An 18,682-nucleotide genomic window follows, 5' to 3' on the forward strand; every position below is an offset into this window, starting at 1 on the left:
GACAAAAAAAATATACAAAACACCCAAAAGGTCAACATTAAAAAGTAAATAAATAACACCAAAAATTTAGCTAATAAAAAAATCTGTAAAACTCAAAATTATACATAAACCCCTCATAACCATAAACAAAACTGAAAATAACACCCCCAAAACTCAATTTAAAAAAAAAAATAGAAAAACATTTCAATGTTTATCAAAATAGTTGGCAATTTCTGTAATCAACTGAATGATTTATCAACTGATTGTTGCAGCTGTACTTGTAAAAACCACTTGGTAATAACAACCATTATATGTAAGAAACCCTTCTCTTTGTTATGCAAAATTTTTAAACTGTTAGATAAATGTTGTGAAGTAAAAAGTACAATATTTCTCTCTGAAGTGTAGTGGAGTTAAATTGTAAAGTAGCGAAAATAAAATACCCAAGAAAAGCACAAATACCTCAACTTCATACTTATATAGTATATAGCTAGTACTACATAGTATTGTATGGTAAATGAGTAAATGTACTTTGTATTAATTTTACCGTCAGTTTTTAAATGTTTTCTTTAAAAATCACACCATTTATCATATCCAGAAACTGCAAAAACAATAATTAGTTTGGGATACGTAGACTATTTAATACCATTTTTGGTACGCATAGTTTTAAGTTTGTATTGACAGATCACTTGCTTTAGCAGTATCCTGCACTTTATCAAAGTGAAATCAGCAGTTGGGCAACAATTTTGAGTTACCGTGTGTGTGTGCGTGTGTGTGTGTGTGTGTGTGTGTGTGTGTGTGTGTAAGAACAGGAACCCCTCCCGGTGAGCAGGAGGAGGGTGGCGTCAGTTGTCAGTTGGCTCAGTGCTGAGTGTCGCCGGAGATACAATAATTGTGTGTGGGCGCGTGTGGGCGTGTGTGTGTGTGTCAGAGAGAGAGAGAGAGAGAGAGAGAGAGAGGAGAGTGGAAAGAAAATTTGCGCGTCTGCCTCAAATACATGAGCAAAGGTGTGTACAGGTCTGAAAGAGTGTGTGTTTGGCGCGTGGCTTAGGCGCGTGGTCCATGTGTTTGCGCGTGAGAGAGAGTGGTTTCAAGGAGGGGTTGTGTTTATAGAGATTCTGTGTGTGTGTGTGTGTGTGTGTGTGTGTGTGTGTGTTTACACAGACGGGAATACTGCGCCAAAGGAAGTGCGCCGGTTCTCCGTCTGCGCGTCCCGACTTCCTGCTCTGAGGCAGGAGAGAGAAAAGCTGCGGATCCGCTTTCAGACAGCAGCAGCAGCATGGAACCCCAACACAACACACACACACCGCTATAAGACACAAACACGCGCATCACACACGGGCAGACGGGCAGAGGAGCAGCGGAGCAGCGGCCGTCCACAGTAGGGTAGGTACAAGCTGAAGTTTTTTTTCTACTAACAACTTTCTAGACTTATTTTTAGCGTTTGTGCGTAACAGGGACTGAGGCGGACTTCTATTAGCTGTTGTTGTATTTGCTGAAACCTTATCAGGTTTAAAATTTCACTGTCAACTTGTAAATCTCGTTAAAGCCGCGCGTAAAGAGTTTAACCTGTGCGTAAAAAGCGTTAAAGCTGTGCGTAAAAGGCGACAAAGTCCATGCGTTCTCCACTGTGGCTCATGCGCAAAGTTGCCCCAATTTACTACATTTGAAAATAAGACAGAAAGAAAAGAGGTCAGTGTACCAGCAGCTGTGGAAAAATCAACTGTGGCTCCTTTAAAAATCTAGTTGTGGACTTTCTGGTTTGTCTGGACTTCGCAGACTAATTGCCATGCGCTTCCGGATTGAAGCTGGCAGCAGACAACATCTTGAAAATGAGTCACTGGTGCAACACAAAGAACCATTTGAGTTCCAGCAGAACCCCCCCTTCCCTACACACACACACACACACACACACACACACCTCCAAAATGGACAGAGAATAATGTGCAGCTTTTTGGGTTCTTTCTGTTGGATTGGAAATCTTGAGTGTCCAAAGTACATTAGAGTGCGTATCTGAAAAATCACATTTGAGGAAGGAGAATATTCAAATATGGGTCATGGAGAACTTTTTACCTTACAAAGACATGGAGAGACAAAGAGTTCATAGAAACTCTAAGTGGTAACACTGTGGGCCTGTACCGTGCTGCTTTTATTCTGAAATTCTATAAATCATTTCCTCCTGTTTAGTTTCTCTCCAGTCTGGATTTGTGAATATGTCAGAGGGTGAATGTAGATCAAACCGAGTCTGACATAGATGCATTCTCCATATGTTGTGGATTTGTGTGTATGTGTGTGTTGAGATGCTTCTCTTAAAAAGACACCTCCTGCATCCGCCAAGTGTTAACAATAAGATCTTTATATAAATAGATGAGCAGTAAGTGGGTGTGTGCTTGTGTGTGTGCTCCTGGGGGTTCCCAGTGGCCCGACATCCTACCTCCTGGTGAGGAAAGGCCCTTCTCCGGGAAGACACTCCTGCTGAAGCTGAATGACAGGAAGTCCTGGTTTAGATGGACAGACAGCACTGAAGTTCTTCCATCACCTAACACACACACACACACACACACACACACACACACACTTACAACCAATGCAGGAAAAAGGAAGCGAGGATATGCATGTGTGTTCATGACGATGGGTCATTGTTCGCACCACATACACTTTCCCCTCTCTGCTGGCTGGTTTCCTGTTAGAAGGACAGAGAAAAAAGAGAGATATACACTGTATTTTTTATATTGCATTCATGGTTTATTTTGAAGATAAGTAGAGTAACTACCACACCTGGTGTCGAATGTTTGTCCAATGCTATGATTTTGTATTAACCCCTTGAAATCTGGATTGGTATCACAGATCTATTGCACACATGCATACACACACAAACACACACATAAAACACGTTTACAGGTAAACATATTTGAGACATATGAGATATATTTGTATATACAGTATCTGTGTACTGTGTGTATATTATTCTATTTTGAGCTTTGGCAACACATGTAAAATGTTGTGCTGAATTGAACTGAATTGTTTCTCCAGTATTGAGGCAGATGTAGCTGCCATGGGGATCTGTGATGCAATTGCGACGTCTCTACTGTGACATTGTCATGGTTGCAAATTAAATCAGGTTATAATGACACATTTGTTGTTTTTCTTTTGGCAGTAAGTAGTTCTGTATTTCCTGCTAATAAAGCACCTTCTAAAATAATTAAATTGAGAGAGAAAGAGAGAGATGGAGGAAAAGCAGAGAAACAGGCAGGCAGACGCTCACAGACAGTCAGTGGTTTTCAGGTAAACACGTCAGTTAGACTCGCGCTTGTCTTGGCAGAAGGTCATTGACCACATCCTGCTTTATCACCATGGAAACATCCAAAAGCCAACCAACGGCCAGCCCTCTCACTTTCTCTTTCTCATGGTCTCTCTCACACACACAGTAAAAATCTGATTAAGTCCACTGCACTGCTTGATATTTTACCTTTAAACATGTTATGTAGGCTGCAAACTAAAAAACAACTTGATTGTTTGCAAGGGAATTTTTTTTTTCAGCAAAACTCATAGTTTTTTCTATCCTTAAGAAAATAAAGCTGAGTTTAAGTTTATTCAGTCTCCACTACATCCCTCTAGTTCAGGGGTCAGCAACCTTTACAATCAAAAGAGCCATTTTTGACTGAAAATTATTTTAAAAACCTGTCTGGGGCCGCAAAACATATTTGAGCCTTATAGTTAATGTAACACAGCCTATTAAGTGTAAATAAGTCTATCAACATTATATGTCTAAATAAATATTTATTAATATGTTTTACAACAATGTGGCTTCTCTACAGTGGGCTATTCATGATTATTTGGTACTTTAACTTTTAGAGTTGGCAGTTAAAACACACAAATGTTTTTACACACTGTTGAATTCTCTATTTTCCTCTGAGACTTTTGGATTTGTAGCGCATAACTAGCATAGCAAGGGAAACTCCAGACATGCCACTATCACTGAGGTTTGGCACAATTTAGAGGAAAAGGTGCTAGGTCATAGATGTATAACACAAAATTTAGTTAATTTTAATTTAATTATTCAGTGAGTTTTCTAAAAGTGGGAAATGTAAGCATTTATTTAGACCTGTAACAGAAAAAAAAAAAAAATTAATTAAAATGTGTGTGTCTTTTTGTGTCAAAGCCACTGGAGGCAACTAGAGCGGGGCTAAAGAGCTGCATGTGGATCCGGAGCCACAGGTTGCCTACCTCTGCTCTAGATGAGAAACATCATTATTTTAATTCATCACTCACAAAACTACAACAAAAAACTGCTCTTTCCAACATTTAAATGGGCTGAGGAGGTGAAATAAGGGCACATCCACAAGCCTAACCTTGAGCATCAATGGCGGTTTCACTCTTGTATTTACTACTACTACCATCCTGCTCTGGAAGGCAGCCAAAGTCTGAGTTCATGAGATAAAAGCACTCAAAGGGGTGTGAGATATAAATTACATTTGCTCTAGTGAAATAGGTTCACTGTCCAGTAAAGCCTTTGGTGTTGTTTACATGTTTGTGGGACAGGGATTTCCTCGTCAGAGAGGAGGGGAGGTGCAGGCATGGTCAGCACTGTTATGCTTGTGGTATTTAGTGGAGTTTGCATCAGAGAGAGGAGTGCAGTACACATTTGTGTTGACGTTAACAATTCATCCTCCCTCTGCTACTCCCCATTCTTTCTTTCCGACCTTCTTTTACTGGTTTCTGATTCCCTTAACAGTAAGAATGTGTTATTATGTTATTTCACTGTAAGACCCTCTAAAGGCATCTAATTACATATTATTGGTATGACTAAAGGGTACTGGTATCCTAACTTTTCAAGAGATACTCAGCCCTACTGCATGGACTGTATATTCTTGAGACAATTTCCTTAAAAGGTTTTAATGAACACTGACATGTATGACCTTTAACTGTGAAGCTGTGCCAATTAATATTTTTTTGTAATAACAATGGTTCTAATAACATGTATAATGTTGATGTATGAATGTATGAATGATGTTGCTCATATTAACAAATCAACAAATCATTTTTGGCTAACTCTGCTTTTCTCAACCAAAGGAGCATTTTAGCATCTTTTAGCTCAGTGTTTTGTTTTTTGTTTTTTTTACTACTCCGAATTTCATTGTTTGGGTTGAGTCTGACTGCTATCATTAAAGCAGTTTACAGCAGCTGTTGTCAACAAAAATTCTCCGGTACAGCCAGATATTATAAGAGTTAAATTTCTGATTTGGCTTAAAACAGGTTGACTTTTGTGGTGGAAATTCTCTGCTGCTTTTGCTGGTGAGGAATGAAATAGAGACTTCTGCCAGCCGACAAGGTTTTATTTTCTTTGCAAAGAAAAGGTCAATCAACATGTGAGCGGTCAGGATGAAGAAAGACCCCGAGCATGGGGAAAACTGGACATTTTATGCTCTAAGGTGTGAGAAACACACCCCTCGGCCTCCTATCAAAGGTGTGAGTTAAACTCATCACAGTTCAAAATACAAACGAATTTGAATCTTGATGAGGAGACAGAAGGGAAGGATGTCTCACGTGGTTGAAATGCAAAGGAACTGAATTCTGACATTTTGGTGAGGCGGTGGGAGGTTGTGTGTCTCACAAAGAAGTCAAAATTACAATTACACTTTTATGTTCTACATAGCCATCAGAATTGATTTTTCCTTTTCTTCCACCATAAGCCTTAAGTAGGAACTATTTATATTAGTTTCCTGTGGAAGAACATGATCCTTTTCTTGATTTGTGCTGTAAAGCAATCCCCTTCATATTTTTCTGGACATCTAACTGAGCAATTGATTGCTTACACGCTTTGCCACTACAGATAATGTCTTCTGATCTCCTTTCTTGGAAATAACATGTTCGAGTCAATTTTCCTTTTCTTCCACCATTAGTTTTCACTGCAAACTCTTTTGCTCAGTTATCTTCACACGAACATGGCATATTATTGACTTGTGCTGTAAAGCAATCCATCTCATTGGCAAAAAATGGATGTTTCAATAACCTCTTGATAGAACAAAGTAATATGTAGTTGTCGAAATGATTTCATCAAGTCTTCATTCTCTTTTGCAGATTGCCTGTGTCTCTGGTGTCATCCTGTCATGGAGAGCTCCATCACACTCTGGCAGTTCCTGCTGCAGCTGCTGCTCGACCAAAGCCACAAACATCTCATCTGCTGGACGTCCAATGACGGCGAGTTCAAGCTGCTAAAGTCAGAAGATGTTGCTAAGCTGTGGGGGCTGCGCAAGAACAAGACCAACATGAACTATGACAAGCTGAGCAGAGCCCTGCGCTACTACTATGACAAGGTATGCAACATACATTTCAAAACTACTGAAATACATTTGAAGATGTTTCATGTCCATAGCCCAAGCAAATGAACAAATGTTGACAAGTGTCATGTCTTATTTCCTCTGCAGAACATCATTAAGAAGGTCATTGGTCAGAAGTTTGTCTACAAGTTTGTGTCGTTCCCTGAGATTCTGAAGATGGACCCTGCAGTAGTGGAGTCAGGCCGCAGCAGTGAGGAAAGTGGTGGTGCGACGTCCGAGACTGAAGCTGAAGATGAGGATGGAAGTGGGAGAAACCAGTACCTCCACTCTGGCCTGTACTCCTCCTTCACTGTCAGCTCCTTGCAGCACTCCTCAGAGCCCCATCGACCGATCAAGACAGAGCCAAGATCATCCGAACGCAAGAGTGACAGCTCCTCTGTTATCCGATTCGTCACTAACCGTGGCCACGCCTCCCTCCCCTCCACTCCACCCCCATCCTCGACTGAGACCTCTCATTCCTCCAGGCCGTCTCCTCGTCAGGCACGCTCTTCCTCCTGCTCCTCGTCCCCACCACAAAGCCCCGCCCACACACAATGGAGGAGGTGGAGCCAGAGCACAGAGACTGATGAGTTAGAGCAGAACGCTCAACCCCTGAACCTGTCGTCTGGTCAGAGGGAGAGAGAGCGGTCACAGGGCACGACAATGCCAGAGAGGAGGGGATTGTCCAACAGTGCACCTTTGAAAAACAGAAAACCCAAAGGCTTGGAAATCTCCGCCTCCTCTCTCCTCCTGACAGGAAGTGACCTTGTCTCCATTGCTCTCAACAGTCCAGCACTGCCTTCAGGCTCCCTGACTCCGGCTTTTGTCACCACACAGGTACAACGTGACACAAAACACATGTATTAACATCAGTGCATTCACACATAATCATATACACTTAAATACAGGTGGTTTTAGGTAGGCTTGAGCAGCATCACGGTAAATCAGGGTATTTAGAGATCCTGAAGGTATGTTTTTCAGTATTTGCATATATTCAGGCACTTCTCTTTCTATTAACTCATTATATGTAGTGCACAGCATGCACCACCATAGCTCAGTCTGTAATCTCTACAGGTGGAACAGGCAGCTGACAGACACCTCAACCCTTAGTGGTGGATGGATAAGTTACAGGACTGTAAACCACTAGGGGCTAGCAATGGCAGACAGAGACCGGCATGTTTTTAACACCTAACTTGGTGAATTAAGGATTTTATTTGACCAAACCGTAGCTGGTGATTGTTGATACAGTAGACTTACTCACTAGATTACTAGTAAGAGTAACCAAGACAGTTTAGGCGAGTGTTATTTTGTTTCTGTTGAGTTTAAATTGTGTTTGATGATGTGTTAACGGGGCAATTAAGTGTCTTCAGTCTTCTGTGACTGAGAGAAAGTTGAATTCAAAAGGTTTTAGTAAAGGAAAACAGGTGTGAGAATGTTACTTTTTTTTTTTTTTTACATTTTGAGGGTTCCTATTGAGTATTTAAGTCTGCACACTTAGACCATCATATATCATATATCCAGGAAGGTATGGAAAAGTAGATACCGCCCAACCCTAGTTTTAGGTGAGGAAAGAGAATAAGAGTCAGCAAAAGAGAAGAAGAAAAGTATCAAAAAGGACGATGCGTTTTGGGGATGAAGATAGTTAAGCATGTAGACAGGGAGGAGATGGAAAGAGGTGAGCGGAAAGAGGGGAGGAGGCGAGGGAGGGAGGAGGTTCCTAAGTGAAGCCATATGTTCCTGAAGCTCCTGATTCACTGGCAACAACACCCTGACCAAACCAGGACACTCTGACTACATCGAGGCATTCAGATGACGCTTTTATCCAGACTGAGCAATGATAGGCTGCTGAGTGTACAGCACATATGATGATGGAAAATAAAAGAGTGTGATAAACTGTTCACTCATCACTGAACATTGTGGATGGTTAAGTGTGACGAGCACCTGAGCTGTTGGTCTCAATAGTCCCTTATCCACCTTCCCATTGGACAAATGGTGGTGGTTCTGTTTTTAGTTCCTACCATAAGAGGTCCCTGCAGCTGTCCCTGTTGTCCACCAGAAAACCAGTTTATGGTGGTTGCTGGTGTCTGTTGGCTGAAACCCATATCTTGCAAATCAAACTGTTAGCTCAATGGTAGATCAGCATAAAAAACATTTTAAAAAAAAGCACAGCATAAGCTGGTTCCAAGAAAGTAGCTTTAGGCTCAGACGCCTGTTTTAGATCAGCAAGACAGAGTGGTCAGACAAAGGAAATTTGAGGTATAAATATGACTGGACTAAAAAATGGACTGGCAATAAGACATAGCCGAAGCACAGCTCTGTGTCTTTTCACAGGAAGAGTTTGAGCCTGTCACAAAAGCAGATTTTCAAATATTTATTAGCTTATTTTATACCTTTATGAGAAAGCTGGTAGCAGAGAGATGACAGGAAATGAGAGCAGACAGAGATGGGTTATGGTTAGCAAACAACTGCACTGAAGAAATTGTTGTTCCTAAAATTTTGTTATGTGTGATAAGAACTTAAAACCAACTTGCTGGGTTTGGGATAGGCTACATAATTTAACTCCCGCGGGGAAAGTTGAATCGGGTCAGGTTAACTTTCCCTTTCACTGTGTTTGGTGCTCTACTGCTCTGTTTCTTCAGACAAAGTGCCCAGAGCCTCTGCTTCTGGTGCTCTGAATAACCAAATGGTATAATCCAACAGCTTGGGGCACACTCTGGTGTGTGGAGTAACTATTTATGAAAGTATTATTTGCCACAAATGACTGTTACCACACTGAAAAGACTTTAGTTGACTTTACCTTGTATTTTTTTACAGTGGAACTTTTAGGTTTTTAAGTTGGGCTCAGGCCCTGAAACTGCTGCTGTGGTTCGGGGTCAGGTCAGGCTTGGGTGAATGTTGGGTCAATCAGGTCCAAACAAAGCTCTAGTTGAGACAGAACAGTCTTATGTACAGCCGTGTAGTGTTAGTTGATGAGGTAGGTGTACTGCTAAGTTGATGGGTAGGTCACTGAGGAGGAAGCCTACTTTCGTGGCTGATAGAGGGGTATATTGTAAATGGCTAGAAAAAGAGGTGGGTATAGCCCTTGCTTGCTTATACCGTCCACTACAGCACTACTTATGTCGCCATAACAGGATTAGACAGAAAACCAAACTGGCCTTATTTAATATGAAGAGACAGAAGAAAGACGAGACAGAAGCAAATGCATGTCATGAATTCTGTATGAGTGGAGCTTCCTGACCTGCATGCAGTCAGTCTGCCAAGTCAGTCTGTCTGGGAGACGAGAGTTTACTGGAGGGCAGACTTGGCTTTGAGCTCTGGGTGAGACTGAATGACATGACAACTCCACCACAGACTATGAACAGCTCTCTGGACTTATTGCCAGAATAAACAGCAACATTTCCATCCTGGTGTATTTATCCTACATTTCACTTTGGGTTCTGTCAATGTAGACTCCGTCTGGTCTGCTGCTCACTCCTAGTCCTCTACTCTCCAATATCCATTTCTGGTCCAACCTGAGTCCAGTGGGACCCCTTAGTCCTGCACAACTGCAGAGCCATGCTCCCCTCTTTCAGGTAATACACAAACATGCACACTCACACACATTTGGTATTTATAGGAACTAAGTACCTGCATGTTGCCTGAACACATAAGTGGCCAATTGCTTTGTTAATTGGGCATTATTTTTGGTTTGTCTGTTGACCAGGGCACCCTAAATCCCATGTTATAAACAACCAACAAGGAATTCCAAAAAATTCAAATAATGCATTCTTTGTTTCATTGATGAAAAGGAGATTTCTTTCTCAAAAAAACACACCCATGCTCAGTTTCATACACTCAAGAGTTTTGCTGCTACAACCTCACTTAGTCTGATGTGACCAGTGGCTCATGGTAGCTAATGGTAGCTGAAATTAATAAACTATAGATAGATATTGCTGTGTAAGTGGGGTTACTGAGTCAGTTTGCTAACCATAACCCTAACGTGGTTCTCCTATATATTGGAATGCAACATAACTCGTACACATACAAGGCAAACTAACTAACAGATGGTACTGAGAGGAAATGCCAGTTCCAACTTTGCCTCTATAATGCTGTAAAAAAATTAGTTACGTGAAATTTATTCCAGAATAAGCTTTAAAGGGTTCAGTTTTTACCATCCTGTGTCAAAAGGACAAACACACCTTCATTTGGTATATCAGCCTTTTAGAGAAAACAAAGGCTTACTATGGTGGTAATGGATACAAAGTCTTCCTGTAAACTATCTCTGTTTACAGCAAATCCTTCCCTTGTAGCTGCAGGATCTTTACAGTCATATCACTCCACAGATTTACCTCGACAGTTTTACACAGTTTTGTGTGTCTTTGTGTGTGTGTGTTAGTGTATGTGTAATTCACCGGGTGCCAGGGTTTCAAAATAAGCCACAGATGTTTCCGTTCTGGTATGGACAAGGAGAGGGGGCAACTTCCTGTTGGTGAGGGGGAGCCGGAGAGGGCTGGTTGGTCAGGAGTCCCTCCCACCCATGTCAGCTCTCTGACACAAACACACAAAACTCCAAAATAAACTATTAAGCATCTAATGACCGGAGATTTAGTCCTTACAACGGGGGTTGGTCCCCACAACATTGGTGTGCACTACCAGGTTCCTCACACCGTGATAAAAGCAAGAACAGTCCTCCTGTGTTGCAGCAGCAGTCAGACTGAGGCGCTGTAGGAAATAGAGAAATTGACGTCATATTACACAGGTTTGTCACATCATTCAAACAAACAGAACAATGTTAATCATCCTTTTACGCAAATCATTCTGAGAAAGCCCCGACTGACCTTAAATTTACTGTTAGCATTACATCATGTGACAAAATTTGTGCAATACCGGTAGTAAACAATATTCTCTTAGTTTTAAATGACTCCAGTTTCCATCAGTATAAAGCTAAAATGATTTTAGGCCTTTAACCATATTAAATCTCATTAAAGACTCTAGCTGGTTTTGAACATTTCTGACTTAAGCGACTCTTAGTGGTTGTACCAAAATCTGTAAATGTTTCCAAAACAATCACTTTGTGCCAACACAATTTGAAAGATTTCATGATCACAGAGCTAATTATTCACATAGGTCCTTGACACAAAATACCGGAGGTTGCGCTTTTTTCATGTTCTTAAAATGACATTTCTTTTTAAATGAGTATATCATCTTACCAGTCAGCTCCATCGCCGCTGCAGTTTTTGTCTTGGATGCAAAAGTGTTTGTTTCAGTTAAAATAATTGGACCATTCCTCATGTTGCCTTATGTATCCTCTGGCTTAAGAAGGAACTTTCAGAATGTTGAAAGAAATTTAAGTGCAATTTGTGAAAGGTTTATGGTTTATGCAGTTTTTTTCATTAACAACTGACTCATTACTTTCTCTTTGCAAAGAAAGATTAAAATAAACTACTCTTTATGGAAGCCTGAACAATTATTAGCTACAGCATGTTGTCACGTGGGAGGTGAAGGTGAAGAGCATGCAGCAACTAGCCCATAACCAGCTTTTGCTAGTTAGCATGAGCTTTGGGATAGCCCATCAGCTCAAAGCTCAAAGTGAGATTTCCGCTCTGTTTCTTTTTTTCTACAGTAATTTAAATCGACTATGCATGCCAGGTCCCCATGGCACTATAGTTTTATCATACATGAGCAGTAGAACACAGACAACATAACATGCACCTAGTTTCTGTTGACACTCCGCTTGTGTGGATGTCGGCTGGAGTAATGTAACAAAACTGTGTGCTCAACTTAAGTATATCACAACAAAACACAAGAAAGGCACCACCTAGTGGCACTATTTAACACTGCAGTAATACCATAACTGGCTGTAACAATGTTCTACCTGAGTGTCCCACTAGTTTTACTAACTTAAACAATCATCAGTTATCAGGTCAACCTCTCCAGAAAATAAACTCTTGCTTTACATGTTTCTGATGTTGAAAAATTTCAGGTTTCTCCAATAAAACACCAAATAAGTGTTTTTTTTTCTGCTACTGTTCCCTGCAGTTCCCCTCACTGCTGAATGGACACATCCCCATGCCTTTACCCAACGTGGACGCTCCCTCTCCTCTGCTGCTCTCCCCCAGCTCCCAGAAATCCTGATGCCAGCTCCAAGAGCGGATTGGGCCGAACCAGGACGAGCTGGGCCAGATAAGCACAGATCAGGACCAAGCCATACAGCCTTACACTCTGACGATGAACCACACAGATGTCGAACTTTCTCTGAGTCAAGATACATTTTGATCTAAAACCTGTTCCTTTGCATTTACTATATGAAGAAACAGGAGCTTCACTTTGAAGCTTTGCTCTCTGAGAAGAGTGTTTGCATTAAGAAATTTCTTTGTTTACAACTGCTCACGTTCTGTACATTTGTTTTTGGCGTTTCTTTTCATACAAAGGAATCGGGTGGAGGTCGGACCTCAACACGTTTTTCATCTCATTTAATCTCATCTTGTTTCACTCAGTTCAAACTTTAGTGATATAGACAAGTCTAAAAGTTATTCCCATTTTTCCCACTGCTCAGACTATTGTCAATATTCACCACTGTCTCAAACAATGCAGATCTGGAAAACCATTGTAAGGAATTATGAGATAACAAGACCCCAAGAATGACAGATGCTTCACTTAATAGACTCAAGTACAGCTCCTTTAAGGAAATATATGTTGATCCTGCTACCATACAGTTAAAAGAAACACACTTTGTGCTCCTACTAAGAGAACGATTAATAACACTCTCATGTTTGTAAGATCAGTATGAAGCTACAGCCAGTAGATGATTTGCTTAGCATAAAGACTGAAAACCGATTACCTTGCTCTTTTCAAAATCTAACTACTAGCAGCTAAAGGCTTACTAATTAACACATTATCTATACAGAAAAGAAAACATTAAAAATGACAATTGGAAGTTTATGGTTTGACTAAACGTTAAATCCAGGTCACCGCTCCTGGCTGACAGATAGTTTCAAACATTACCTCTGTTAAACCACAATATGTCGTTTTTACGCTAGGTTTTAGTGTGATATAACCTTTCTCATGGAGTTTTAGAGATACTTTTAGAGGTATTTAAGTCTTTATGCTGAATTACTGACTGTAGCTACATATTTAACTGACAAACATAAAAAGTAATTTCAATCTTCTCATCTCACTCTTGGCAAAAGAATAAAAAATCTGAAATGTCAAATTGTTGGTTTAAATTTGGTCATAAAATGGGACTGTAACTGGAATAAATGCTGCTAGGCTGCACAAGCCAGTAGCTTAGTATGACATATAGCATACATATGTGCTAAGCATACCTTTAAATAGACCGATCATCATAAGTGAACGATTTTGAATATTACAGCAGTCAACCAATGGCTGTTTCTTAATAATCAACCTTTTTGGGGATGTAAAAAGAAATAAGTACAATTAGTGACAGTATCTGAATTATTTGAGCACGTCCATGAGATGATTCCTCACTGACTCCTAGCAGAGCACCTGCTAGCCAGCGCGCTACTCGCTGTGAAAGTCTTCATTTTGCCTTTTGTGTTGCTTAAACTTGACGCTGTGAACTTTTTTTTAAAAATCTGTACAGTTTCATCTTTCTTTTTTTAAAGCACTGTGCCTTTCAGTCCTGTACCAGCTGTGCCTTCAATATTGTAAGACTTGTGTAAATGTATAAAGCTTTAAACCAGGTTTGACATTCCACGTCAAAATTGCACAAAAACTTTTTCTTTTTTTCTTTTGTTTTGTAAAACGGCTCCTGGTTATTTTTATAGAGAAATTATTGGAAATGTATTCTCAGTGATTTGCTTGTTTTGTTGAGAGAAATGTAACTGTTTTTTTTTTAAATAAAGAAACATACTTTTCAGAAATCTGTTTGTACTACACACTCTTTCACCACTCAAAAAACGATTGCTGCACAGACTGTTTATGAAACAGATTAAATTTACTTTCGATGGTTATGAGAAATAAATAGTTCCAGTAAAAAGAGTCACACATCAACTGTTCACCGGCAGCTCAGTGTTTCAGAGAGGTCGAATTTTACAACACAGCAGGCCTTCCATGCATCAGGCACACATACACACGCGCACGCATTCAGACATGTTCACATAAATTCAGGTCATTCATACATTTGAAAAAGTTTTACAGTTTTACAATGATAAATATTTTGCCGTTGCAGCAATCTCCTTTTGTGCATGTCACTGCTGATCATGTCAAAAAACTGCTATTAGCAAAAACACTTTTTTCCAGGTAACACTGAAATAATCCTGCATTCTTATGTTTGATTACAGGGACGTGTGTAGAACATTAAAAAGACTGTGGGATCAATGCTCTGACAGTTCATGTGAAATACAATATCCTCATCTTAAAGCTACTCAGGGAGAAATCACAGGGCGATGGGTCAATGTAATACAGGATGTCTACCATTAATATAATGACTTTTTTTTTCCTGTTAACACAATGATTGTAACATTATTTGAAATTGTACTCTTTATGTTGAGCTTTAATTTATTAAATTACAAGCTCATAATTTATAATTTAATCCCCGTCAAAAGGAAAAGAAATATTCTGTCAGCTTCTGAAATTATGTGTATGTTTACAGGATTATTACACTATTAACTGCAAACTGTGTTAAAGTTAATGTTACTACATTAATGCTCTTGGCTATTGAGTTTAACAAGCATTAGTAGTGCTTTCAGCATTTTTCTAACATTTCTACCCAATCAGTTACTCTAGTGTTGCTCAAATCCTTAAAATCTCAGCAGACAGTAAATGTGAAATTTTCATGTAGATGCTGAGCAAAAGAGCTGCAGTATCTGGATAATCTCCCAAAGATCTTCTCATAATCTTAAATCTGTGACGTTCAATGCATTCCTGGTGTCAGTCATTGCGGAAGCTCCTGCACCGCACTCTATTTTCTTTTAATGTGAGTGTAGAAATCATGATCTCTGCCTTTTCCATGATTAATTTCTCCCTGTGTGACTGTTAAATTCTGAAGCAAAATGGTAGCTGGGGAGCACTTACTCTTTTATTCTGAGGGTCTGACGCTAAAACTTTACATTCACCACAAATCTTTTACAGTTATTTAGAGAAACAGACTTATTCTCTCTCTTCTTGCTGAAAGTTACATGAGAATATCAATACCACACTTGTGTCTGTACAGTAAACCTGTGGCTGGAGCCAGCAGCTGGTTAGCTTAGCTTAGCATAAAAAATAGATACGGGGGAGACCATCGATCTATAAAGAGAACTGGATACAGCGTTGGAGGTCGGCGCCCCATTCATTCATATTAAAGCTGCTTAGTGGCAAATGAAGGCAAATGATTTCAACTGCCACAAATAAAATTACTCTCATTATTGGCCCTGCTTCTGCTCTGTGTGGCCAACAGAGCAGACGCACTTCGGCCAACCGATCAGCTAACTTCCAGTTTAGCACCCTGCTAACTTGGGTGTTTGGGGTAGCAACGCTCCTCTTGACTTTCCAAATGTAATCTGACTGAATGGATTAAATCCCAAAAGTGAAACAAGTCATTTTGTCACAACTGATCTTAAAAAAAAGTATCCACTGATTTTTGACAGTTAAAGTCTATGGAAAAAAGTCTTTTTTGGCCACATGGCATCATGTGATGGATGTTATTCCACAGTCTGGCCACTATCAAACTCGGCTTCAAAGCCCAGCAGACTTCCTTGAGGCCAAGGACAAAGAACTATCCTGGTAAGTAACATAATCTGAAGCTCACTACACAACAACATCTAGTTTGTTCAATTCAAATGAAAATCAAAGTTTAGTCTCTGTTTTAAGATAACAGGCTTTCTGTGCTAGCTTACTGTGCAAGTACAAGTGGCAACAATCTCCTCATCTAAGCAAATAAGTATATTTCCCCAATTGTCAAACTTTTCCTTTAAGGTAATTTAACACTTTTTGCTATCACAAAGCTACTGGAAATATCTCAACAAGAAGTGACAACACCCACAGAATAAGAGAAATACTCACTGCCACTAACTAAAACCAGGAATGCACCAGTGCACATTTTCAAAGTGATATCTGGGAGATCTTCCATTTGCTTCAGTCAACATGCAGTAAAAAGAGAGACTTCTCAATCGGCTTCATCTGTAGCATCACCGTCAGTTGCAAACAACACAGCGGGCAGTTCAATCTAAAATTTCAATTTGAAATCTTTTTTTCTGCTTCTTGTGTACAAATGCTGGAGAAAGCAGTGGTCCGACGCCAAGTGGAAAACAACCATTTCGCTTTTGAAAACCCCACCCTGAACCCCGCTATCCCACCCCACCAACCCCCCTCCGAAAAACATGCCACAATGACACTGTTGTTTCACAAGGAGAGGTCAAAGGTCACAGACACAGAGAACACATCTTAATACTGTTGGGTAAACTCGGCCGTGTCAAGGCACGGGTCCCTGATTTAAAAAAACAAACAAAAAAACACACGCTGAAGTGCAAGTAAAAAACAAAGACTGACTGCAGTGAGATCTCTGAATGCACACAGAGCGAGAAAGTGTAGCTTGCATTTGTTTTTTTAAAAAAGCACTCCATTCCTGGCAGTTTTGTGAGGGGTTTTAGGGAAGGCTTGCTGGCTTCCTGTGGGACGTCACGTGACTTCCTATTCAGCTCCGGTATTCCTCCTCTTTCATCCGTGCTTTTCGCTTGTCTTCCCAACTGTTTGCCTCCCCTCCACCTCAGTTTGGTCCCGTTGCTGAGCCAAAATGGTCAAAAGGAACAAAAGAACTGAAAGTTGGTTTCATGTTCTCCCAATCTGATCGGACTCTACGTGTGCTTCTTTAACCCTCGTCTTAAAACTGTTACCACAATCTGCTCACAGTCCTGCTTTTTGACCATCAGTGTAACTCCTGAGGCAGCAGGGCCTCTAGAAGAGGAAGTGACAAAAATGTTTTGGAAAATTCATAAAGAGGAATCCAGAAGAACTTTTTTTTTTTCCTCCACCAAGATCATCTTGAGTCTTTCTAAACCTGGAAATGTTGTAGAGTTCAGTCACGGAAGCTCGAAGAAAAACAAAACATTAACTCCAAATATATATAGATATACATATTTATAAAAAAAAAAAAAATCTGAAGAAACTGAAGCGTTCGGTCTCCAAGCACGACAACAAGAACAACAACTTGGATCACAGCGTCGACATCAACATCAGTGGAATTCTAACTCAAACGAAGCCGGAGAATCGTAGTCAGAAGAAAAACAACAGTAACCTTTCTGACTGCTCAACTGTGCATGGCGTCGAGTTCACATCATGTACACACACATGCACACGCACACACACACACGGTGTGTTAAATACAGACAGTAGTAGTTTAGCAGCAAAAAATTCAACCTCACCCCCCCCAATAAATAAACACAGTCTCCAAATAGATTCAACCCAGAGTCACTCGCTCAGAAGGGTGTGTGTGCGTGTTTATGTGTGTGTGTGCAGGTACTAGGGAGAGAGGGTCACTCCGAGGGGAGGTGGGCTCATGCGAGAGGTTAGTGGGAAGTGATGATGAAGTTGGGCAGTCCTCCATCCTCTTCATCAGACATTAGAAGAGCATGCTCTGCCTCCTGTTGATCTTGCCGTTACCTGTAAGAAAAGGAAAAACTCTGAAAATACAATACCCATAATGCTTTTGCTTTAGATGCCATATGCAGCTTTCAGTTCAAAGGGGCACCACCAATGTTACAAGCTTGAGTACGACTCTACCTGTGAAAACAGTTGCATTATGTCTGCTGTAGTTCTGGAGGGACTGGGGGGAAAAAACCCGAATGATGTCATCGGGGTTATCTGGGTTTTTGCTTGACACTTAAAAATGTTTTTACAAAGAGTGTGCAAACCAGAGGTAGGTGCTTTTCAAGAACTGAGTCCAGTGTGAATCCAGCGTAAGTAGCCAGGGAGAATAGAAAAACTCATAACGCTACTGCTGCAGAGTTACATTATAGGAAATGTATGTTTTGAAGTTTGACCTACACTATGAACTATAAGTTAGGATATTTCTGCTTCTGCTGCTTCAGTTTGGACCAATTTTTAATCAATCAGTCTCCTGTGAACCCCCTTGTGAACTATTATAATGATTTTCTGTTCATACTTGCATTTTGGGTTTAAATTACAACCAATTTATATGCTTCAATATAAAAAAAAAAACCCTACTATTTTTCTTATACTGTCTGCATCTTTCTCTGTAAGACCCCCCACACAAAAAAGCCCATCTGCTCTGATTGGTCAGTGTTTACGGGTCTTCATATCTTAGCATCTAGGGCACCGTCATTGTAGCCAGGGAAATGACTGTTTCTGATTATAGCGACACTTTCTACCATTACAATTATATAGTAAAATCTTCGAAACCAAATTCTTTATAACCGAATATGTTCCATCTGGAACATGATACGAAA

At 40.3% G+C, this 18,682-nt stretch overlaps 2 protein-coding genes across 2 annotated transcripts in view; one reads left to right on the top strand and one right to left on the bottom strand.

The window, feature by feature from the left end:
* Positions 1-1,112: 1,112 nt before the first annotated feature.
* On the top strand, positions 1,113-14,158 carry elk3 (ETS transcription factor ELK3). The gene is made up of 5 exons (XM_042511360.1): positions 1,113-1,362; positions 6,058-6,293; positions 6,405-7,133; positions 9,746-9,868; positions 12,315-14,158. The coding sequence occupies exons 2-5, from the start codon at positions 6,087-6,089 to the stop codon at positions 12,408-12,410; spliced, it is 1,155 nt and encodes a 384-aa protein (XP_042367294.1). The 5' UTR covers positions 1,113-1,362; positions 6,058-6,086; the 3' UTR covers positions 12,411-14,158.
* A 2,447-nt stretch (positions 14,159-16,605) lies between these two features.
* Positions 16,606-18,682, bottom strand: part of cdk17 (cyclin-dependent kinase 17) — a 58,408-nt gene continuing 56,331 nt past the window's right edge. The window contains exon 17 of the mRNA XM_042511359.1: positions 16,606-17,876. Coding sequence (XP_042367293.1) covers positions 17,836-17,876 — 41 coding nt within the window. The 3' untranslated portion in view covers positions 16,606-17,835. The remainder of the gene's footprint in view (positions 17,877-18,682) is intronic.

This window comes from Plectropomus leopardus, chromosome 22 (assembly GCF_008729295.1).
Source record: "Plectropomus leopardus isolate mb chromosome 22, YSFRI_Pleo_2.0, whole genome shotgun sequence".
NCBI classification, from domain to species: domain Eukaryota; kingdom Metazoa; phylum Chordata; class Actinopteri; order Perciformes; family Serranidae; genus Plectropomus; species Plectropomus leopardus.

Excerpts from the sequence above, each read along its gene's own strand:
- elk3 (XM_042511360.1), top strand. The coding sequence starts at position 6,087 with ATGGAGAGCTCCATCACACTCTGGCAGTTCCTGCTGCAGCTGCTGCTC. Across the intron at positions 7,134-9,745 it reads CGGCTTTTGTCACCACACAG|ACTCCGTCTGGTCTGCTGCT; the intron begins GTACAACGTGAC and ends CTGTCAATGTAG. Across the intron at positions 9,869-12,314 it reads GCCATGCTCCCCTCTTTCAG|TTCCCCTCACTGCTGAATGG; the intron begins GTAATACACAAA and ends TGTTCCCTGCAG.